At 47.0% G+C, this 25,286-nt stretch overlaps 1 protein-coding gene across 1 annotated transcript in view; it reads right to left on the bottom strand.

Moving 5' to 3' along the window:
- The window catches only part of TSPAN2 (tetraspanin 2), a 38,009-nt gene that overhangs the window by 6,859 nt on the left and 5,864 nt on the right, over positions 1-25,286 (bottom strand). Inside the window, exons 2-6 of the mRNA XM_074370246.1 lie at positions 15,479-15,581; positions 4,245-4,342; positions 2,885-2,959; positions 1,485-1,583; positions 168-239 (exon numbers count right to left, since the gene is read on the bottom strand). Of these exons, the coding sequence (XP_074226347.1) occupies positions 168-239; positions 1,485-1,583; positions 2,885-2,959; positions 4,245-4,342; positions 15,479-15,581 (447 nt within the window). The remainder of the gene's footprint in view (positions 1-167; positions 240-1,484; positions 1,584-2,884; positions 2,960-4,244; positions 4,343-15,478; positions 15,582-25,286) is intronic.

Below are 25,286 nucleotides of genomic sequence, written 5' to 3' on the forward strand. Positions count from 1 at the left end.
CCCAGGGAGCCAGGAGACTGGGGCTCAGCGTTGCTTCGCTTATTCTACATAGAATAAAGCTGAGGCGCAGAAGCCCCTGGCAGAGGGTCTTCTACAACCACACCTTCCGCCCAAGGGCAAGAGCCATCTTACACACAAGCAGGATAGAACCCGGTGGAGAGGCTTACCTTGTGTCCTAGGAGCTCCTTTGGGCAAGTGAGTTGGACCTGTTCAGAGCTTTCTTTTCCACAGCACTGAAACTAGAGAGGCAGAAAAGAACTTTTAGGACACAGGAGGGAGAAGCAGCAGCTACGAATCTGGGTATCTCTGCTAAGGACAAGGGGTGCTGAGGCTGCAAGGCAGCTCTGAGGCCCATCACTGCAACCCAAACAGCCATTCTGGAGAGAGAGTGAAGAGTCACACAGTTGTGCTGGCAGAACAAGAAAATGACTTCACCAAAATCGCCCAAGTTTTATGATAGGAAGGGACTCAAGGCACCCTAAGCAAGGCAAGAAGCTCGCTGACGGTGTCTGTGTAAACTGCTGGGTTTTAGACAGGAATTGGGTGGGTTTTACATTCTTTCTTGAGCCTTGCTGAGTAGCTGAAGTTTTATAATGAGCTCAGGAAGGGCTCATTAACTGGGGACAAAGAGGAGACTAGCCACAGTAAAGCCCACGGACTAAAAGACCGGAGCTTGAAGACTGGCCAGCCAACAGGTGGTCTGCCTTCGGGCTCTTCAAAGATGAAGAAACCTGTGTGCTGCTTGACATCCTTGGGGCAGCTCAGGTGGAATGGGATAAATGTTTGGCATCTGGGATAAATGTTTGGCACCTTCCAGGACAGACGTGTGACAGACAGGAACTGGGCTACCTGAAAACCCTTGGCTAGGAGTTCAGAGCTACTTCTCCTTATCACAGTGGTTGAGAAGTCAGGATGACTCTGGCCTGGCCCATCTCCCCTGGAAGCGCTCCCTGATGAACTGCCTGTAGCTGGGAGCACTGCAGTGACAGCACGTTCTCAGAGCACGTTGCAGGAGAAAAGGAGCATGCCTGTCTTACGTGCCCCTTCATTTTACAAATGAGGGGGCTGAGTGAGGATCAGGGAGGCAAGGAACTTGCTCCAGGTCCCAAAGCTGTTCCATGGCAGAGCTGCAGCTAGAGATAAGCTTTTCTGACTTGAAGGTCACAGTTGTTTCCGTTACACCACAAGGCAACCCTTAAAAGAACCTGATGTTTACCTGGGCTGCTTTCTCAGTTTCTTGTTTGTGCTCTTTTGTCTTTTGGGGCTCATGTCGTGACTTCCACTTGTCTGCTCTGAGTCAGGCCTCTTTCTCTTCTAGGTTCTACACTTAATGCAAGTCGTGGCGCCCACAAGGGCTGAAATACAGCGCTGCTGCTTGACCTCACTCAGTTTATTCTTATTTTTAATCCAGGTCATTAGAGAGAAACTGACTCATGCATAATCTTTAGAAGATGTGACTTTAAGGAAGAAGTAATGTCACTTACTGTTGAGTGGAAGGTAATGAGAGTTCCATTTCCCTTTTCCCTGTCTCTAAGGTAATCGTTATAAGCCTCTTCATACATGGTCTGAACATGTCGAACAGCCTGAAAACAAACAAACAAACAAACAAGCAGGAAAATGAGGGGACATGAGTGTGAAGTTTCAAATGTTCTCCTTTCATCAAGAAAAAGCCCCTCTTCCCTACCCTTCAAAAATATGGCCTTTCTATATGTTTATCTGTATTTTAAGACAATTCTGCATATATGAAACAGATTATAGATTCTGGAGTTTCTAAGATGCTTTTGAAATGGAAGGATAGACTAACCAAGAATAATTTCTTATAGGAAGGAAGGTTTCTTAAAGTGGTGGAGGTTCTCCACCACTGAATGAACAGACCTGAATTAACATCAGCAGTCCCTGAAGCCCAGATTCCTGGACACCATCCAGGTGATTTTGATGTACAGCCAGGGAAGGAACCCATGTATGCCTGGGACTGCACTGGTTACAAGTACTCGGCTCTTTTCATGGCATGGTTTAAAAGGTGTTCATGACCAAGGAAAACTGTTTCATCATTCAACTATATTCAGCAGCACGTAACTCCAAATCCATAGAATCTCAAGAAGTCATAAGATCCAATTCCTCTAACCTACAAGCGTAACAGCTACTTTAGAAAAATTCCAAAGAGGGTGATATTTACTTATTATACATGTTTAACATTTAAAAAATCTAAAATAAGTTCATAAACACAATATTGATAAGACACGAATTTATGTGAAATACAGTAAACTTAAGATTCCATTCTTCCTCCTTTTCCATTTCACTCCTTTTTTTTTCCTACTGTGTGTTTAAAGCTAAAAAGGCCACTTCCTCTGTGGGTTCTCCTGATCACCTGTTCTGCACACCTACAGTTTGAGCACAAATCCAAACAAACTGGCTTCACCAGTGCCCAGGGGGCAGGCTGTAGTCTTTGAGGAGGACCTGGCCTCTGTCCAGGCCAAACCCTAAGGATGAAGGGCAGGCTAATAAAGGAAGAGAATTTGTGTTCTTCCCCATCCTTCTCTCTCATGTTTGCAGTCCAACTCCCACCACATTCCAAACGTGATCATTTTAAATTAGAGATACTTTTTTTAAAAACAAAAAACCCCATAGATCCCTTTATAAATCTAATGAAAGCTATGAACTATTTCCCCAGAAATAGGTGTGCACATAAATGCATGGACACGCATACACACATGTGCTCAACTGCACACCATACTTCTAGGTTAAAAAGCTCTATGTAAATGATACTTGACGGGGTTATTCGGTTTTGTCATATCTTTGTGGGTATCAATATTCTCATATGCTTTGCCATAAAGAGTACACTTTAACCATTATTAAAAAGCAACTTTAAGTAATATTTACTTACTACTTCCTTGCCTATAAAAGCAAATACTCCAGTGGTTACTTCAGCAGCGAATATCACCAGCAGGCAGGTGAAAAACTGTAGAGAAGAGAAAATACAAACTTCATTAATTCAATACCTTTTCAGTTTATTTAACCTCTTTGATTCTAGTTCCATTTGCAAAACATTGGGCAAGGTTATTAGTCTGAACGGCTCTAGCAGGAAGCGTTTGGCCCCTTAGGCTGCTTGCAGTTTGTTCACTCATTCATTCACTCATTAATTCATTCAGCAATTGTTTACCAAGCATTTGCTATGAGCCAGGTACTGCCCATGGTGCTGGGTATGCAGTGGTGAAAGAGATAAGATCTCAGTGTTTCTGCGACCATGGACCTCACAGCAGAAAGGGGAAGCTATGATAAGTAAGCAAGCAATAAAAAAGTGGGTAAGATAATTTCAGATAGTGATATAGAAATCCCACTTCCTAGAACTGTGCCTGGGGTCCGTACGTTCAGTGAATACTTGATGAACAAAAGAGGTTCTATAAAGATATAAAATAGGACTAGGAGACGGAGTGTGACTGGTGGGGCCTGGGTTTGGGGAGGGTGTGAGCTGAGGCTGCGTGATCTGGCAGGCTTCTCTGAGGTGAAAGAGGGTGGAGGTGAAGGGTGTCCTTCTAGACGGATTTCTGTTCTGGTCTCTTGGGTCTGCTCTGATCAAACTAAGTTCAGTGATAAATAAGACATGAGATGCTCCCCAAGAGGGGAAAGAGAAAGAATGGAAAACTTGGGAAACTTACACAGCAAAAGATCAAAAGAAGCAGCCACAGTTAAAACAGCAAAGACGGCAGTGAGCAAGGAGAGGCTGGCTGATAAAACTGCCGTTCCCGACTCCTCATGGAGAAACACAAAACCTTTCTTCCCGCCCCTCTTCTTCCTTTGGTCATACTGGCCCTGGGTGTATAACATTTGACTGAAATTATTTCTTTTTTCTTTTCTTTTCTTTTCTCTTTTAAACAGAGGCTGCTTGTTAAAATAAACCAGAATAGGGGTGCTTGGTCAAGTTACAGATCTCAAACAGCGACGCTTTTCTTGCAGGTAACGGCACTTCCTTGGCTGTAAGGATCTTGCAGCTGCCTCCTTCACTGTGAAACATTATCAGGCATTTTCCTCCCAGACATCTTCGTAACTAATGACCTAATTTTTTTTCCCACTTTCCATTGAGATAGGGACAAAGATAATATTATTCTTATGCAAGAGACAGAGAAAGCAAGACTCAGGGAAAGGGAGTGAGTTCTAGTCCCAGTGGGTCTGAGGAGCTGGCTGGCGCTGGAGGCCAGTCGTCCAGCTCCCTTAAAACCAAGTCCCTCCCGCCATGTCCCACTTACAGATCCAAGAACACACTGCGACTCTCGCATGGCTCCGCAGCACCCGAAAAAGCCCACGGCCATCATCAGGGCCCCTGCTCCAACCAGCACATAGAGCCCTGCAGGGAAGAGACCAGAGAAGACACTGACCACTCTGGGTCTGCTCTTTCCCTGAACACCAGCGCTAGCCACTGCCCCAGGGCTCCCACCCAGCAGAGCGTTTGGTTGTTAATGCTATAATGGTAACCCTTGTGGAATGCTTGCTGAGTGCTTCATACACCTGACTTAACCTGCACAAGGATCCTGAGGGGGAGGGGCTTACTATGATCCCCAGGGAACAAAGAAAGCCCATGCTTAGAGAGGGGAAGCCCTGCTCAGGGTCACACAACCAGCAAGGATTGGAAACCACATCTGTTCCTACATGCCAGGCACATAACCTTTCAGATTTCCACCAGCCCTATAAAGTGGGTGTTAGTACCATCCACATGAAGTTGATGGAATTGAGCCCAGGGCGGTAAGCAGCCAGTGTCAGAGCTGGGATTCAAACCCACGCCTCAGGAGCCCTGTGGCCTCTCGTGACACTCTGAAATTAGTGGCTGTCTCCATCTGTGAGGACAAAGTGTCTGGAAGGGAAAGGGGATGGATGATCTGCCCAGGCACAGATGGGGAAGCAGGGAAGCGGGGACAGAAGAGGGGGGCTTCTGGTTAAGGAGAGGAGGGGAGGACACAGCAGTAAGGCAGTAAGATTTTGTGTGAATTATAAACTGTAGAGGGCAATTGCATATACCCTGGACATGGGCAAGGTTGTTAAGCTACGAGAAAACAGCCAATTAGCCAGTAAGTGGAGGTAATAAGGTAATATACACCAAATAATGTTATCAATATCACATTGGCTGCATTTATTAAGGGCTAATTTTTTCCAGTCACTGTTCTAACCACCTAGTACAGATTTGTTAGTTTAATCTTCATGAAGCAGGTACCATTATTATCTCTATTTTTTAGACAGAGGAACCGGGCCCCCAAAAGGTTAAGTGATTTGCCCAAGATCATAGAACTGGGATAAAACACCCATATGCCCCTAAAGCCAGCTCATCACCATCACCCCACCCTCCTCTGTAACAGTAACAGCAGCCTTAATGTGGTAGTAATTTCACTTAGTTCCCAAGTCAAGCCACAGGAACAGCCGTTCTTACGGAGAAAGAAAAGGGCAGAAACGTCATGTTCTTGTTCTGAGGGAAATCAAGCCAAGCCGTCTCTGTATTTCCTTTTCTGATCCTGAGATAAGTTAGAACACAACATGGGGCCTGGCACTAGACTTGCTTAGAATAACGCTAATCGCCGCTATTTTCAGCATTTTTCATCTGAGTCACCTGGAAACCACTCCCATTCAGGAGAGGGAGGGGAGCTGGCCCCACCTCTGCGGGGAAACCCTGGGGCTGGCCTGCAGGGTGCCTCCGGGAACCCTCTGGTGCTGATGGTGGTTTGTGGGCAGACTCTGTTCTGCCAGAGCGGGCAGCGGGCCAGGCTGCTCGGCTTCCTGTACCACCCAGGCTGCTTTCGGGACCTTCTCAGGGTCAGGGAAGCCCTGCTGCTCCCAGCTCCTGAGACAGGTATTTATTTATTTCCTGCTATGCAGGCTCTGCCACTTCCTTCCCTTTTTTTTTTTTTAAAAAAAGAAAAAAAAAAAAACCCGAAAAAACAAAACAAAACAAAAAAACCCATAGGGAATGGATGTGGTAACGAGAAGTGATACTATATTAAAAATAATACTATTGTTGGCCCCACTGCCCAAACACCTTAACGTTAAAAAAATTTTCTTTATTTTTCAAAGCTCTTGAGTTTCTATCATCTCCTTGGCTTGTCAAAACATCCCCACTAAGTAAGGCAAGTATTATATGCATTTCTGTTTTACTAACGAGGGTCAGAGGCAGGAAGGTTCCAGGCAGGACACACAGACCCGGAGCTCCCATTCCCACCCCACTGGTAATGTTCCCTCACAGAATGTCTCAGGGGTGGGCCACCTTAGCATGTTTATTTCCTGCTTACAACATTCATTATCTCCCCTTTGCTACATGATGCAGCCTGCAGATCCTGCTTGGAGTCACAGCCCAGAAACTAGACCCGCTGGGACCCTTATCCATCCCACACTCCAGCCACGTGGGAATCCACCAGGATCTGACCTGCCTGCTCTTCCATGTTGTGCCTTTGTGGGTTCTCATGCATGTCTTTCTCTGCAGATGTTAAGTCCACAAGCAAACCTTATTCACCCTACTTAGAATAATGCCAGGCACAACACAGAATTCTTGATCAGTGTTTGTTGGATAAGAGGATAAAGAGAGAGCAGATCAAATCTGAAGTTCTGTCTGCTGTCACCCATCTTTGCTTAGAGGTACATGCCTGGAATACCTCTCAACAAGCATCCAAAGACGCTGCCACAGGGCTAGGCTCTCTCATAGTCAGGCAGGTGAGGACATGGCTGTGTGCCCTGCAGAAGGGCTCCTGAGAGTGTGGAATCTAGGAAGGAGGGTTACTCCTGAGGAGGTGGGGGTACAGTAAACCAAGACACCTGGTGCTGAGGAGGACAGAGATGCTCCCCACTGCAAACCAGCTCACTCTGTTCCTTGGCCAAAAAGAGCTCCCCAAGAAAATTCCTTTATTTGTATAATAGTCCATTCTTGGGCTGTCAGAATTGCAGCGCTCGCAGCAAACACCCTGAAACTGTCCCAGCATTCCCAGAGCCCTCTCCCCAGCAAGCCTCTGTGTGCATGTGGGGCCAAGTGACTCAGCCCAGTGCCAAATGGGCACTGCTGGTTGGAGCTGAAGGGAAAGTCAGATGAAATTTTACACATGGCAAATTTCTTGGGCCTGCTGATTCCAGTTCCAAATCTGGTTGTAATACTCTGCACACCACGAAGCCACTTGTAACTTCCAAGGATACCTTATCCTTTTTCTGATCTGGCCCCCAAAACACAGCTGTTGAATGAATATGTTCATTGACGGTCACATTTGAATTCTAAGATGGTTTCTGTAGAGCCCTCTTGCTCCCACAGCAGCCTTCTGACAAGCATATGACCTATTTTCCAACCCCCCATGCTTTCCCAGTCCTATTTTCCTTGATCTGAAAAGGAGAAAACACTTTGAAATTGCATTTTTATCATTAATAGCTGGGCCCAGCAATGCCAGTGATCTCCAGGTGACACGCTACCGCCAGTGCCCTGACAGTTCCATCCCTTGTTTCTTATGTTTCAGGTTCTTCTTCCTAAGCTAGAAGCATCACTGAACACAGAAAGGAGACGGAGAGCTCCCAGAAGCCTTGTCTGCATCAACTCATTTTAAAACGGCTCCCCTTTTAGGGACTGGATAGTGGCATGGTCATCAATTTCAGAGCCTTTTTGGCAGCAGATGATTTTACATATCCGGCCAATGACCGTTTTTCATCTAAAAATATTTTTCTCTGCCTCTGTGCAACTTTCCCTTCCTCCCAACTTGCCCTGGGTGCACATCATTCTATACGCGTTGAGAATATTGGATGGGACTTAGTTAACGGGGAATGTAAGGACCTGGGTCCTCTCCAGGTAGCAGCAGCAGCTGGTGATTATCCAACGCTGCTCTAAGAGCTTCACATGTGTTAGCCATGGGGTCATTCGACACTGAGAGTAACAACTCCCAGTGCCTGAGCTGCTTCGTGCAGCATCTGTACTGCACACGTGACAGGCGTGAGCTCAAACTTGCCGCTTGAGAAGCCTCAGTGCTACCAGCCAGTCTCTCATTCTGACTGCGTGGCATCCAAACCACTCCTTTATCTTTCCCTCTCCCACCCTCCCGTGTAATTGTGCCTCCTGCAGGCTGACCCCCTCAGCCCGCCCTCCCTGCGCTAGTAACGGCTAATTTTGACTGAGGGCTCACTGTACAACAGGGGCTGCCCTCAAGCTCGTTCACTGGTTAAATCGTCTCATATTCACATCAACCCTGAATATGAATTCATGAGGAATCTGAGACACAGAGAATTAAGCAGTTTACCTAAGACTGCACAGCTATTGAGGGGCAAAACTGGAACTGAACCCAGGATTTACTCACAGTGCACCCCCTAACTCCTAAGCTGCATTTTTGGTAGGAACTCAGAAGCATGGTAACTCTCTTAGCTAGAAACCTGTTACTTCTGTGATTTATAAATGGCCAGAGTGTTCTTTTTCTTCTTCCTTGAGAAAAGGGCCTGAGAGTTCTATCACGGGTGATTTCTGGGTTTTCCTCTGAAAGCACAGGGCTGGAAGCCAGAAATCCAGGCCTGCCAACTGCGGTTTCAGGTGAATCCTTTTATTCCTCAGTTTAGTTATCCACACTATGGCAATAATTATCTGCTAGTTAACTTCTTGTAAACATGCTTTGGAGAATTTGTCTCAACAATGTGAGCTACAGCACGTTTGTCCTGCAGCTACTGTAAATCTCAGGTACAACTGAAAACCAAGAACTAAAAACATAGTACCCGAGTGACTCCGAGGTTTGAAAAAGGCAAGCCAGCCCCTCAACACTCAGCACTGGAATGCTTTCCTCACACTTGACATCCAGCCACAATCAAAGCTAGGCTCTGTGACTCTGGAGTCAACAGGGAAGGACAGCCGCAGTCAGCCTGTGACCCCGGAGAGTGAGTGGCTGCAGCTTGCGGGCAGCCCCTTCGTGGAGAAACCTGCCGATGCCCTCTGCCGTCCGCTCACAGACGTGACTTCAGGTGTTCCTGCCTTCTGAGGGCTGAGGGGACCGCTCCCCACCTGCACTCCTGCAAAGAAGACCCCTGCTGCGTCTGTACCCACCAAGGGGCAATCCCAGAGACCAGCTGTAACATGAAGGCCGAGGGGCAGGTTGGTGGAATCTGGAAGATATTGGGGGCTTCTCCCAGGAACCCACTGAAGGAGATTAACACGAGGAGGGCCTGGGAAACACCAAACCTCCCAGCCATTCGTGCTGCCAGCTCCACCTTGCCAGTCTCTCCTTTCTCCATGTTGGCGACCAGTGGACACGACTCCCTGGATCAGCTCAGTCCGTGAGAAGAGGCAGCAGGAGCTCTCAGTCTGACTACCCTGGCCCCCATCCTCATTTCCATCTCCCTTCATGGCCAGATCCTCTTTATCCGGGCCCCTGGCTGTGAAGTCACTTCTGGATCTTTATTATAAGAGGGGACCTTCCTTCTCTCCATTACCAAAGAGGAGAAAACAAGGGTCCCAGAAAGGAAAGCATCCCCTGGGGTGGGAGGGTTTCTCCTACAAAGTCTGGCAGTCATCTGCCCCGAAGCAGGGAGCTGGACCGCGTGCCTTCCCGAGGTCCCTCTCAGTGAGAGTCTCTGTTTCCTTCAGAGCGCTTGAATGTGCCAAGCCTGTTCCCCAGAGCTCTTTAACAGAGGGGTGACCAGAGTTTAATGGGCTGACTGCTCTGGAACCTATTCTGAAAAGAAAATACACAGATCAGGGAACAGTACCCTGTGACATGAAGTGAGATTTTCCAAACACTGGGCTTGCTCCTCCTTTAGAGTCCTATGACCTCACACTGTTTGCTATGCGCGTCCATAGAGTGGTATCCTGGTGTATTTTCCTTCTCGTTTTATTGCTAGAGAACTGGTATCTTTCCTATTTGGAAAATCATTTACTGAGAAAAGAAATACCAGTTTCTGCAAAAATGTACCTTGCTCTATTTATATTATAAGAAATATTTGAAGTGGAGAAAGGGTCCCTGGCTTCACAAGGACCTTTTCTTGTTGGCACTCTCTAGAGTTGGCAAAGGTGAACAGAACAAGCACAGGCCTGGGTGTTGGCAGACCCGGGTTGTGGGCTGAGCCCCACCATGAAGAACTGGAAAACCAGCTGCCAGCCGGCCGACCCCCTGACCCCCCAACTCCCCCACAGTCCTCGGTTTCCTCATGCGGTCTAGTGCTAAGACTGCAATAACCCAATTCCCTGGATTTCGAGTGCTGACCATGAACACCTCCACCCACCAGCCACTGAAGGGCTGACTTAGGGAGGGGCGGGGGGGTGTCTGAGAAAGGAGATCTGAGGGTGGGCAGACCCACATCCATGCCCCAGGCCCCCAAGAACAGGGAAGACGGATTCAGGCCCTGCAGTGTGGACTTGTTTTCCTTATCCAGAATTCACTTCCTCTTCGTCTCTACTAGAGAAAGAACCTCCTCCACCCTCAGTGCACGTGTTCTGAGAGGGCCGACTCACCTCAGCTACAAGGCAGGCGTGAAGCCCAGGCTTCAGCCAACAAGCCCATCCCTAGCAGCTGGCCACGATTACTGGTGTGGGAACGGCACTGAATCCAAGACTGCCAGTGACAGGGCGGCCCAGGACTTTGTTTGGATCACCTGGGATGAAAGGTGAGTGTCCCACTGTTGCCGGGGTTACTGGGAGATGGTGCCCAGAGCCGTGGGCAGCTGTTTTATCCCGTTTAGGGGAAACCTGCCCCAAAATGGAGCCACAGGAAAACAGAGCTAAAGATGGCTACAGGCTGGATTCCTATCACATCACTTGTGTCCCTGAGATGAGTGCTATTCCTGGGCTTTTCAGTTACGTGAGTCAAGACATTTCTGTTTTGCTCAAAACAGTTTGAGTCACGTTTCTGTGACTTGTGATGAAAAGAGTCCTGACAGGCATGTCCATAAACGGACGACATTTCTTGCACCTTGGGCAGTTCAGATTGCTTTCGTTTAGATTAGGAAGTGGGATCTGGAAGGTCTGTGTAGCGCTAGTTCACCCTCCTGCTTTACACAGGAATCTCCATGCTCCATTCTGATTTTTGGTTAAAAATTTTTGGTATGCGAGAAATCATTTTCCTCTGTAGAAGTCTGCTCAGTTTCTCTGATTTATCAAATCATTGAAAAGGGTTCCTATGTTGGACCCAAAGCTACACCTGTGAAATTGCTATCGGGGCTTTGCTTCTGGAGCAACACAGACAGGCTGCTCCCCGTCCTTGGTTCCATGTACCCGCCCCTCTCTCTGCGCAGGGTCCCGACCTCCTGTAACTCTGAAAACCATGAATTGTGATTTCTAGGCTTGACTCTGTCCATCACTCATATCTTTTCTGTTTTGATTCCTTTTCCTTGAGTTTAACCATGTTTAATAACAATGTTTAATAACACTTAATAATATTTCTTTCCTTTTTGTCCCTTCTTCACACTTCCTGTAACCACCATAGGTTATACCCTTATTTCTTCAGGCCTGACCCTGACTGTATCAACAGTCTAGCCTGGTCTTTTTCTGTCTGACGACTCCCCTCTCATTCCTGAACCATCTCTTTAAAATGCAGTGCAGGTCATATCATCCCCCAACCTTAAATTATCCTATTGTTTATTAACTTAACTATCTCTGTCATTCAAGGCCCTCTGTATTTGTCCTCCCTCCCTCCCCAACATTTCTAGTCTTAATTCCCACGGTGTCTGAATCCTTCACACTAGGGAAAGCGTCCTCTGCCCAGCCTGGGGCTGCTGTCTGCTGTTCCGGGGACACACCATGTGCAGTCTTACCCCAAACCTCTGCAGTCCCTGTTCTTCCTCTTCTTCACTGATTATGGTCAGTCCTTCAAACCTAACTCACGTCCTTCCTGCCTCGCTAGTTTAGAATGAGCCCTGAACGCACCAGCTGCAAATAACACTTAGTTGGCCCTTAGTTACACACTAGTTTCTGCTTTAATGAAAATTGTTGTCCGTGAGTCTTTTCAAATAGACTGCAAGTTACATGGGGCCAGGTACAGAATTCTCATGCTTTCTTTGTGTCACCCCAGAGCCCAGGACTGTAGATGCTGGCTGATGTGTCCACGGCTAGGTTGTATGTTTTCCCAAATGAAGGTGCGTACAAGAAAATGGAAAGGATAGAGGCACCTCTGCTTGAACGCATAACCGTGTTTGTATGAAACCAAACCATTTTTTGAAATCCAAAAACTGAAATAATCATGGAAAGATTTTTAGATAGCCAGATGTTTATTACCATTGAAAGGGAGATAGCTTTTTAAAAGTTTTTCACATAACTCAGGTCTTCATGGTTTTTTTGAATTTCTTTCTTTTCTTTTTTTTTTTTACTATTGCTGAAAACTTCTAGTTCAATATCAGAAATTGTATTATAGAGATTTAAATCTTTCATCCTCAAACTTGGTGGTGAGGTTGGCAGGTGGTTGGGTTTTAGGCTGTTAGTTTTGCCAAAAAACTTGAAGGAGAAGGTCAGACTGTAGCTGAACCAGTTGATGTTTTCCCTTGTTTTGGTTATAACTAAGGTGGACTCCTCCCCATCTATCTGAGGGCACAAATGCAGCTTTGGGTGGAAAGTCTTGAGAGTCATACCACAGGAAGATGAGATAAATACGGTTCCAGTAAACACAGCACAACAGTAGACAGACTGAATGCTAATAGCCTGAACTCCTACATGCTTGAATTTCAGGAGGAAAAGACCTCCACTGTCTTAATGGGACTGACCCATTGTTAGGACCAAAACTATTGAATTCAGAGTAAGGAGAGAAATTAACATTCAACCTTAACATCAACTGTAAACAGCTGGGAAGAGCTAGGTTAAGAAGACTTCCCTAAAAGAGCATCCTGAAGAGTTAGCCATAACTGCCACAGACAAGGGAAGGATGGTGGCTGTCTACCATGTATTTGCTAACCTAATTCAGAGTCATGAATGAGGCTGTCCCTAATTTGGTCTATCTGAAACCTATCTGTCCTCCAAGGTCCCATTCAAGCACTCACCACCTTGAGGCTTGTCCTGAGAGCCCCATTTCTTTCCTTTTTTTTTTTTTTTTTTAAATAGACTTTATTCTTTTAGAGCAGTTTCAGGTTCACAACAGAATTGAGCAGAAAATACAGAGAGTTCACATATAGCCCTCCCTACCCACACATATATACTCCTCTACCCTCAACATCCCTCATTAGTGTGGCATATTTAGTACAATCGATGAACCGACATGGTGCCAGCCCCACTTCTTAATTCAGTGGTCATGCCTATACCACTCATTAGCACATAACATATGCTCGTGATTGTTGTCTGCTGTTTATTGCTGAACATTTCCTCCCTATACATCTGTAGAGTCAAGAATCCTATTACAATGGGATTAAACCCTTGCTTTGGTTAGTCCAGTGAGCAGAGTTGTGACTTTGCTAAAACTGAGTTAGAAATTGCAGGGAATAGTTGTGAAATAAGCAGCTCCTGGAACGTCAGCAAGGTGAAGGAAGATGCATTCCTTCTCCTACCCTCTTCTGCCTGTTCCTGTGAGTCCCCTGAGTGGGCTTTCAATTCTGGGAGGTGGTGCAGGACGAGGACAAGCTGAACTTTGTCCTGGGGAACTTGGGGCCTGCTCTGGGATGGGAGAATGCTTCTGACGAGGTTTTCAGAGCAGGAATTCCTTAGCAAAGGATATGATAAATGTGTGTGTTAGTTTTTGAATGGAAGGGTGTGTACCACCTGGAAACCATGTGGATGGGAAAGAGCATTTTAGTGTTAAGTACAATGGCAGATTCCTCTGCTTCCTCCTTGTAACAAAACTCTGATTTTGTTCAAGTGTCAGAGGTCCCCTGGGGAGCCTGGGCTTCTCTGCAGACCCAGGTGAATCTTGATTAGTCAGAAAGCCAGTCACAGGCATCCTCTTCTTGACCTGGATTGGTTTAGGCATGAACACATAATGCAGTTCTGGGGAAGTCTGTTGGGGGACTCCTGACAAAGGTTTTATTCATTCTAAAAAGGGCCATATGAGGTGAAACTTCCTTTTTTCTCCTTTGGATGTTGCTGTATGAGGATGTGATGCTTGGGGCCACTGCAGCCATCTTGGAGTCCTGAGAGGATATGAAGATGGTGAACAGAGGGATGGAAAGAACCTGGGTCCCTGATGAATCTGTGGAGCCTGGAAGTAATTCTGGAGATTCTTCATCTCCAGACCTCTTTTACCACATTTCAGCAATTCTAAGGTATAGACATATATTTTACACTTTAACATTTCTGACATTGGGATATATCTTTTATGTCATAGTTAAATGGGTAGCATTTCTTCTGTTCTTAGGGGAACTTAAAATAATTGGGTGGTTTACAAAAGACTGCATCTAAGATTTGCTGGAATGTGTAATGTCCTTATTGTTAACCAACTTTCAGTGGGTTTCCTGTTAAAATGGGTCCTCACAGGTCTGGCTGCTCCCCTCACAGGAGAGAGCAGTGTGGGAAGGGCGCTTAGAACAGGAGGTAACACAGTTGTGAGCAGCTCTTCATGAGGATGTCCATGGTTCTGAGTGGGACCTGGAATCAGGGTCCCTCCCAGGAAACAGACCTTCTTGGGATTCAGAGCAAATGATCTGCACAGGACCCTGCTTCTCCTCAAGCACAGAGGTTGCCAACTGGAGCATACTCTATGGCTGATGCAGATCTTAAAACAGCCAGTCCTTAGGGCTGTCACCTAGAGTAGTGATGGTCTTGGGCTTCTCGAAATCTAGAGTCCGGGTGCACTTAGCTGGGGAAAGAGAAGAGGCCCCAGAAGAGGACTAGGAGTAGATCCGAGGGAACTGAACTCAGGGGAAAGCTCTTAGCGCCTACTTATCACCTGGCCTCACACTCCTCACCCCTTTCCCACAGCTGGAGGGAGGCAGTACCAGCCACACTGCGGCCTCTCCCAGGGCAGCCCTCCCCTCCCTTCCCTCCACTACCCTGCCCCCTTCTGTCCCCTCCCTCTGCCCCGCCCTCTGCAGTCCCTAGCCATGGGGGCACTGAGACCAGTCCCTCCACACCTTGAGGTGTCTGTCTTCATTTTGAATTATGTTTCTCTCCTAGACAATTTTAAATATAAGATCACACATACACAAAATCAAACCCTGACTGGGCAGGGGCCCCTTGTCACCCTAGATGGATGAATGGATAACTGACTTTGTGGTGCATCCACTTCACCTGGGGGGCAAAGGGGGTTTCTAATTCTTTGGAAATGAATTGTGGTTACAGGCTGTGCTTCTTTACTTGAAGTGGCTGAAAGAAGTACAGTGGTTCAGTCCCACTTGGTCTTCTTTGGTTTTGGAAGCAGACGGATGAACCATGCATGGGCCGGGTGGGCCGGGCAGGGTCGGAGGGGCATGGCCCTCTCTGACTGGACCACACCCCCACCCTGGCCCCAGGGCCAGGTGGGCATATGGGGCTCAGGTTTGCCTCCTTTGTCTCCCTCCTCCCCCTTCCCACAGAAGTCCAGGTGCAGGCTCGGCTCAGGCTGGGCAGCCCCAGCCATAGCAAGGGGAAGCTGAAGCCACTCACCCATGTAGAAATACTCTGGGGACTTGTCCTCTGAAGAGAAATCCTTCATGGTGCCTCCAAACCGAAACCATAGTCCAAAAGCAATGACAGCCGACCCAGCCAGCTGGAAAGTAAACAGCACGTGTTCCTTTACGAGGGAGGGGAAAGTGTGCGCATAACCCGAGAGCGCTGGGACTGCAAAATGCTGAGGGTGGAGGGGGCCCCTAAGAAACCAGCCTGTGCCCTCTTCACAGTTCACAGTGGGGGTAGGATGATATGCTCAAAGCTGCCGCCCCCACCCCCAGGCCCGTGATGATATTAGATCCCGGGTTTCTTGGCTGCAAGTCTAGAGCTGCTCCCATCCCACCAGCCTGCCTTGTGGTTACAGGGGTCACACACAGCACAGCTCAGGAGGATTCTCAAAGAGAGGGTTCCAAAAACAGATCCCCCCCTACCCTGCCCAGGAAGGCATCTGCTTTCTGTCTTACTGTCCCCTGCTGGGCACTTTGGACTTCATCAGCAACACCCCAGGTCACCAAGAGCAAGATAAACTCCGAGAGCTGGGGAGACCCTCTTTTCTAAATGGAAAGGAAACACGCCCACACTGCCTGAGTGTGCAGTGCCCAGTTAGAAAGCTGTTTTAGAGGCATCTAGAACCCTGTTCTACCCCCCAGGCCTCCACGATCATTGCACTGTCTGGGGATGGTTTTGTGGCAGTGAGGGAGACTGGCTGGGTTTTTTTGTTTCTTTCTTTTTTTTCTTTTTTTGGTTGCTATTTTGAGTTTCCATGGAAAGCAAGAAAGGAAAAAATAATTTTCTGAAAAAGCATGGTCTGTGTGCTGTGTGGCTCATGGAGAGGCTGAGTGGCTGGCGCAGGCAGCAGCTGGGCAGGCTGACGGCTGGTAGAGTCATCGCCCGCTTCCTCTCCTCCGCCGCTCTGAGGGCTTTCGTGAGGCTCTGCACCAGGGCTGGAAGGAAGCCCTTTCTGCCATTGCAGGACTGTCACAAAGGCCTGCCAGCAGCCTCCAGCCACGGCACCCTCTCTCTCCACAAACACCCATCTCAAATTTCACTGTATCAAGCCACAAACAGATATTCACTGGGTACCTTCTTGACTCAAGGCACCAGGGAATAGTAAGCAGAGATGTGAAAAGAGCCTCCTGGTCCTACCAACCTATCCAGTTAGTGTTGGGCTGCCCTAGCCCATCACCAGATCAACAATTTAGAAGTTACCCCCGCCCCAACAGGGAAGAGCAGACAGAGAGCCTGGCAACAGGAAGACAGAAGCACACAAGTCAGAGAGGTGGAGGTTTAATAAGAAAGAATGCTATCAAAGTTGGGTCAGATCAGAGCCCTTTTTATACAGGATTCTTCCATCCATGGGGCCATTTGTAAAGGGCCAGGGCTATCTGGCTGGATGTATACGAGGACTTTCTCCTTCTTCACCCTGTGTCCCCCAAGGCCCATCCCCTCCGTGGCTGGATTCTTCAGAAGAGCAGCAGGACTCCCACAGGAGGAACCGGAGGGGCAGAGTTCTACCAGCTGGACTCTCTCATGTGCAACAACTAAAAGTTTCCAGTACTTAGAGGAAAGCTCTAATTGGATAATGTGAGGGACAGCTAAAGGAACTGGACTCCACCAGCTTTAAAAGATTTTTGCATTTCTAAAAAGGGTAGCAAGGCACGGAAAAATATTGAAAGAAATCGTGCTAAAGCGTTCACAGTATTTCTCTTTGAACGGTAGACTTACCCGTAGTTTTTCTCTTTTCACTATATTTGCTAAGTTTCCTGCATTAAGCACGTATTACCCTTCTAAGCTTAAAAGAATTATATGGTAGTTTATCTGATCAATCCAGAAAAAGCGGGGAGAGTTTTTTTGCGCTGTGCTTCAGTTTGGGACGAAACCAGTTTTGAAGTCATTGCTGTTTCTGGTGCAGGGAAAGGAGCGATGCCCTTGGGAAAGCCCGGTCCTCTGGGTGCCAGCGGCTGCCTGGGACAGATGTGCCCAGCAAAGCCCCACAGGCAGCCCAGCCCGGCCCGCCTCTGCAGGGACTCAGTGGAAAGAGTTTCCAGATACAAAGCAAAAATCTATTGACAGTGGCGTCAGGCCAAGGCCTGCAGCCACCGAGCAGACTGTGGAGGAGGTGACTGGTCCCAGGGACACCCTACCACGAGGCCACATTTTTGGCATCTCTGTACACAAGCTCTAATTTATAGCTGTCTGGGATCATCCTCCCAGACAGAATACATTTGTCCACTTCTGCCACAGATGTGTTTGATGTATGATGGAAAATTAAAAGAGAGGTTGCAATTTAAAGCCATGGGGCAAAGAGAGAAAATCTGCGTTGCTCATCCACGCCCCCCAAACCCAAACCACACGGGTTTCCTCCCGGGTCAAGGAAAGTATGGCGTAGCTGTGTGTCATCACTGTGGAGGGAATCCTCCCCACACGCCGCCCGTGGGGCAGGAATACTGTGGGTGCAGATGGGTCAGGCCCCAGGTTGCTTGTGATGAGAGCAATCACCACTTTGGAAAGTGACACTGACAGAGACCACATTGCCCTTTGGTCTTTTTTAACTCACCATTCCTGCAAGGCTCTTAAAATACTCCGTGTTTGCTGGACTTTGGTTGCTCTACCACACACCAGAAATTGCTTAAAAAAACTTCACACTAACGCCAGTCCAGCCAGGAACAAAGTGAGCAAGTCTAGTGTCAGTAAATCCCATCGCTCTGTGCAGCCCGCACCCAGGAAGAGATCTCAGAGAGACCTGAGGGAAGGATCCAGGCCCCTCTAGTCCTTCATTTTAACCCTACTAGACCCTCCCACTCCCATTCCCCCATTCTCACTTCTCCTTTTATGCTCAGCCCCTCCTTTGCATTGAGACACAACAGTGCACATGAGCCAATGTGAAACCAAATGAGGACGGAGAGGCTGCCCCTTCGTGCAGCTTTCCTTCTCATCTCCCCCACTCTCATCGCCTTCCCCGCCTCCCTCTTTCAGGGAGTTAACTATGATCCTGACTGGGTAACGTGCGAAGTGTCAGGGAAGTAACAATGAAAAAGACATGACTCAGTCTGACACGGAATAAGTCCCGTGAGCTAAGAGAGCCATGGGACGCAGGAAGGGCACTCGATGGAGCCACGTCCCTTCCCAGGGATTAGAGCAAAGTGCAACAGCCAGCGTTAGGCAGAAGACATTCCATTTTGACTTCTGTCTCGAAGAATGAGTTGGAAGTCCCTGAGCAGGGAGGGAGGGGTGAACGTCAGGCAGAGGGAACAGTGTGGGTACAGCTGTGCTTCCTTACCTGGAACATGGTGCTGGGGAGAGAGTGATGTCAGGGGAGGTCAGAGGGCATGTGTCTCACAGCTTCCCCTAAGCTTGCTACCTTCCTGGAAAGCTCTTGGCAGGGCCTTGAGGGGAGGGGAGACGAGAGCCACTCTTTGATGGCAACAGTCAGGAGCACGAGTGCTGCCTGACGCCAGACACAATGAGGAGCCAAAGATAACGACCTGAGTGGCTGAAGGCCAGACAGAGCAGGGGTGCTGGGGGCTGGATGCGGTGAGTGGTGAGGACACAAAGGAGCCACTCTGCCACCTAAGGAACTTTGCTGAGGGCTGCTCTGCTGCCATGACTAGACTGTGCCTTTGAACTATTACCATTATAAACAGTGTTTTTCCAGGAATGGACTTTTTCATACAAGAGCATGAGTTGCGCTTTGAGGTTAATCATTTAATATACATTTATTGAGCATCAGTTGTGAGCCAGGAGGCAAGGATTCATAGATACTCAGTTCCTTCTCCAGAATATCTCAGGGGCTCTGGAGAAGAGGATCCCCCTGGGTAGCCCAGGAGGGACTCTAACCCGCAGGTGAGAATTCCATCACAAAACCAGCCCCTGAAAAGACGCCAGATGCCATCATTCTCTGTATCACCATTTCTTTTCTGAGTACCAGCTGTGCGTTAGGCACTCAGAGAATATGATGCAACAGGGTTTTGAGGGCAAAAGTGTGTGCACTATTCAAAAAGAGGAGAGAAGTAAAATAGAAAAAAAAAAGATAGCAGTGAAAGGAACAGATAATGACATATAAATCCATATGGTTAGATAGGGGGTCACCAGGTTCAATTATATTATGCATTTCCATGGGTGAGTTATTTCAGCAGCTAACCATATTCCAGAGAGTTTGCAGGACAGAGTTGCAAATTGCAAACATATGTTCCTGGAGAAGACAGTGTGTGTTCTAAAACTAAAGTGGTTGGGAGGACTATAGACTGATTAGAAAACTTTTAAAGCAAAGTGGATGGACACAAAGTTTCCTTTAAGTGATGCCTATCTGCCAGAAACCAGTCATGCAGCATGAAGCAGAGCCTGTCAATGGATTTCAATTTTATCCCACTGTATTTATTTCCACTTTCCTGGGACTGCTGATGAAATGTTTTATCTTGAAGACATATTTTTTCACTTAATTTTTTTTCCCCATGAATCACAAATATGATTCTTAGGAAGGCACTAAATTGGAGGGAGGGTGGTGCTGGGATACAAAAATGCAAAGATCACTCCCTAGGCCTGGTCCTCCATTCTGCGCAGCCCCCCACCCCTACCCCTCACTTCCAGAGGAGGGTAGGCTACCCTGATCACAAAGAGCGAATACATGCTACTCCATTATCTGATGACTAAACCCACCAGAAAGCCCCTTTTTTGGGTAAAAAGCATCACTTAGGGAAGTTCTCAGACAGCTCATGGGCCTTTCCCTAGCTGGAGACACAGCTAATTGTTCTCAGATGCTCTAGCCACACAGTTTCAGTTCCTTCGGCCCCTCTGCTCTAGCTATTTCCTTAGCTTCGGAAGCTCTCCTCCACCTGGCTTGCACCCACTCACAGCTGTCAGCTCCGGTGTCACCTCCTCTAGAAAGTCTACCTTGGCCTAGGTGTGAACCCGCCTCCATGTCTCATATAACCATTTCTGTTTAAATAGTTCTGTAGTTAAAAAAAATTGCAGCCTGAGCTATGTGAGGTCAGGGGCAGGGTCTATGTTCCTGTGCCCCAAGCACCTGGCAGAGCCAGCTCCCAGCAGGCATCTGTCAAATGAAGGAAAGGAGGGCCTTCACAAAGGTGCCGTTTAGGCTGTGCCGCTGACCGAGCCATGTCCCTGCCAGATTCATATGCTGAAGCCCCACCCCTCAGTGTGACGGTATTTGGAAGTGGGGCCTTTGGGAGGTGATTAGTTTTAGATGAGGTCATGGGGGGTGGTCCCCAGGATGGGATTCCCTTGTAAGGGACACCAGAGTGCGCATGCGCTCTCTCTGACTCGTGTGGACACAGAGAGAAGGCAGCTGTCTGCAGGCCAGGAAGAAAGCGTTCACCAGGAATGAAATTAGCTGGTACCTTGATCTTGATTTTCCAACCTCCAGAACTGTGAGAAATAAATTCCCGTTGTTTAAGCCGCCCAGCCTATAGCAAGGATTTTTTTTTAGTGGCAACCTGACCTTAAACAGGCTGACAGCAGCCATTGTGAACAACCTCCTCACAGCCCTCTGAGTGAGTACTTCACAAAGTACTCATTTCAAATTCATCTGCACCTGGGAAACACTGTGCAGACACCTCGGAAGGCACTGTGTGAACACGTGTTGAATATACTCAGCAAAACACCTTCCCACAGAAAAACAAAACAAAACTTGAGCAGGTAGAATCAGTTCTGTGTATTCCTGAGCCCGCAGGGATGCGTGCCATGCATCAGCCATGGACACAAAGAATAAATCTATATATGCCTTTTACAGGCAGGACATATTACAAATACTTAATGCAATCATGGCAACACACACACACACACACACACACACACACTCACACAGAATGCACTCGGATGAAAGAATAAACAAAATAAACTCTGTATTCCTGCTCCTTCAGGGCAAATACTATGTATATACACACCCAACTCTTTTGCAATTCTCTTCTTTGGCATGATGTCACATAAATCTGGAAATAACACTGCAACCCTAGAGATTTCATTAAAAGCTTTTAAGCTAATACTTGTTCTTGGTGGCAGTTCTCATCCCAGATGGAATCATGTAATGAACACTCACAATTCTTGATCTGATTGCAAACCAAATTATGATACCATAAGGGTAATGGAGTTTCATCCTTTTAATAGGCAAAAGTCAGAAGCACATTTGCTCTAGAAGATGATACTAATTCTCTCAGAGAGGAAAGCCAGCTCCCAAGATTTTCATCCTATTATGCAGTGAAAGCAAGGCCAGGATTCAGATGGCACTTTCTCAAAATCAAGGATTTTGTCAGAAGAAATACAAGAGCCAAATGCCATATGACATCCAGGCGAAACCACCTCCAAGGACCTTGCAGATCCTCGAAACACCTCGAAACACCGCCTTGCTCACCTGGTGTGGTCTGGGTGGGACTGGGAGGCAGGACTGCGGCAGCGCCTGGTGAGATGGCTGCTGGGCTGGAAATGCAAGGCTGTCAGCCTGGAAGCGCACTGGTTAGATACCAGTGTTTCTGATTTCCTCTATTACTTTCCTTGTAAGGATTTCAAGAACAAGCTCATGCTAAGAAATTCCTGAGAGACTTCCTTCAGGTAAGGATATATTTTGAAATCAATGCTTAATTCTCTGCGCTAACAGAAGGGTTCTGCAGTCCAAACCAGGACAGAATCAGGTGTGTTGTATTCATCTCTGGGAAGACAACTGGGCTATACATTTGTGCCAAACACACTTTCTTCTGTTTGTTGAGGTCGTTATAGAGTTAATTAGTGTGGATCGACTGATACTGCTGGGTGAGCAGTGCAGATGCACTGGGGGTACCAAGCTTGGGGGAAGGAAACTGAGCTAGGAAGGAAAACTTGCTGTGATGATAAAGCAGTAACTTAAACAGAGATAATGGAAAGTGTATTATTTATTCAGCCTTTTTCTAAAGAAATACAGAGAAAAGGAGAGGTGAGATTGGTAAGAATTAGCAGAAAGGTGTTGGCTGTATAGTCTTCTTCATACAGAAATGCCGGCGACTACTGGCTAATGATTCCAGTGAGCTGCTGGCTTTATCAAGTGAAGATCAAATACAACTAAACTAAAATCCAGCCCACCAAGTCACCCAAGTGACTTAAATCCAGTGTCTGCCCCACCTGACCGAGGGGACAGGAGGACAATGACGGTCTTTTTCTATGTTCTCTGAACTTCCTCCTTGCAGCATCTGGCTAGCTCTTACCCCAGGCTTGCCCTCTGAGTAAACACTACCTTGAGGGCTACCCTGACTGCTGCGACATCTCATCTAGGTCGGGCTTTACATAAGCAGAGACGGAACATTAAACAATATTTATGTTACAGCCTGATACTGTTCAAGGTAGTTTGAGAGAACTACTCTTGATCAGATAAACAGGATTCTTAAATATCAATCAGTAATAATGATCCTCACCGAATTTTAGTTGTTCCAGAGAGAGGAGAGAAAACAAATGTTTCAGGTAAAACTCAGGTTAGATTGGAACAAGTCAAAACACTTTAATTATTAAAAAGTTAACTTGGATGGAATCCGGTAGAAATCATGAAAGTGTTGCTTCGTATTCTAGAGAGATTTTTTTTAACAGCAATTTGACTGGAAATGACTTCGTGTCGGGAAGGCAGGCAGCACTGGGCCGCTTACAGGGGACTAGACAGATACTGTGTGCACAGGGAGACCACGCGGGCTTCCCCGACCAGTGGCAGCAGCTTCCAGGCCCCTGTCCCTGCCCTGTTGGGGGCTTTGTTGTCTCTGTCCCATTCCCTTGCCCTAATATTATAAGCTGACTCTCAACCACCATTGTGATGGGGAGGACAGGGCTTGGCACATGCTTTGGAACATTTGCCAGCTGTTCTAGAAAATTTGCCTCTTCTAAGTGTTCAGATTGAATAATGATGCTCTTGGACAGGATAAGAACAAAAACATTTCCATGTATACGCTGTGGTGTCGAGGAGCTGCAGCAGATAAAACGGGGTTCTAGGCATCCCAGGTTTGAATCAGGCTCTGCCACTTACTAGTCCCGTGATCTTGGGCAAAAGTCCCTTAACCCCTCTAACCCTCAGCTTCCCCAGCGGCCAAGTGGAGGTAATAATAGTGCCTCCCTAAGAGATTAAATGAGTTCCTATTACACACTTAGAACAGTGAGTGCCCAGCACTAATTGTTATTACAGTGTTAGACTCACTAATGTGACATTAAAACTGAAAACTTAATCCCACTCAAGATAGGAAACACCGCTGCCATGATTCTAATGACTTCATCCTCTGCCACCTCCCTCTACTCATTTTTATTTTAGCTCTACACTCTTTCCATGACAGCTGGGATTCCTCTGAGTTTTCTAAACCTCTATACTAGGTATGTCAGTGCTTCTTTCCAAAAACTATGTTCCCCTCCAACTTTAGTTGTAGTTTTTTAAGACCCACTAAGAGAAGAACAGGAAAAGATGACTTATGAGAGAAGGAATAACTATATTTAGGCTAGAGCTAGCCAATAGAACTTTCTCCAATGATATAAATGTAAATGTTCCCTATCTGTGCTGTCCAGCACTGCAGCCACTGGCCACCCATGGCTACTGAGTGCTTGAGATGTGGCTAGTGCATCTTAGGAGCCGAATATTAAATTCCTTTTAATATTAATTCATTTAAATTTGAAAAACCACATGTGGTTAGTAGCGCAGCTGCCATATTAGAGAGTGCAAGGCTAGGATTCACGTGCTCACCACGGCTTCTATCTTCTCTCCTTGTCAGTCTGTAGACTTGGAGTGGTTAAGAGCACAGACTCTGGGGTCACACACAGAAACCCAGCTCCGCCACTGGCCAGCTCTGAGACCCCGGGCAAGGCTCTCAAACTCTCTGTACCTCTGTTTCCTAATATGTAAAGCCGCTATTGCAAAGGTCATTATGAGGATGAAAGAGGTTAACATACAAAATGTGCATGGGAAAGCAGTGGGCACAGAGCTTACATTTATGTAACGCTTACTATTCTTCAAGTTTTTTGCTTCTCAATTTAATTTTAAACACCGTCTTTTGATACATACCCTTTCTCAATTCCCATCTTGCTTTTCTTCTGCCTTAAACTGATCAGTAGTGCTCTCAGCCTCTCTCCTCTTTCTCCCATATGCCAAGTGTTTTATGCACCTCTTTGCATCTGCATTTCTGGAATGCAGCAAGACAAACACTGGATATAATCTCCCTGGTCACAGACTTCACATTTTCCAAGCCAGTAGCATTTATTATCCCTTATATTCCACATGCCCTCATAAGTTAGTACAGTGAAAAAAACACAGGGTTTAAAATCAGAAGACCTGGGTGTGAATCCTGGCTCTGTGCCTCTCTGACTCTTTGATCCTAGACATAATACCTACTGTGCCTGGCTTTTACCTTCCACATCTGTAAAATGGGGATTATATTATTTCATGGGATTGTTGTGATTCATGATCAAGTGTGATTGTGTATGTAAAAGTATTTTGTTAACCAAAACATCATATGAATGTTATTTTTGTCCCCAATTAAAATTGAAGGAGGATGAAAGAAGCAGGCCAAGGTAACCCCTGTTCGTCCGTATGATGTGCTCTCAGCCAGCCCATCTGGTAGCCCCATCGTACCTGCCTCATCCTTAACTCCTTCTCCTTAATTCCATAGCAAGCATGACATGATTTGTCTCAGTGGTCAGTGTAGCATCGTTGCTTTTGGGGAACAGTCACGTCGCGATATTATCTGTCAATGTTAAGGTGGACGATGGAGGTTATGTTCTCTCTTGTCACACATGGTTGGAGACCCAAAGATACTGCATGTTCTGGAATAACACAGTGAAATGCAGTGGACCACGG

Source organism: Camelus bactrianus, chromosome 9, assembly GCF_048773025.1.
Source record: "Camelus bactrianus isolate YW-2024 breed Bactrian camel chromosome 9, ASM4877302v1, whole genome shotgun sequence".
NCBI lineage: Eukaryota > Metazoa > Chordata > Mammalia > Artiodactyla > Camelidae > Camelus > Camelus bactrianus.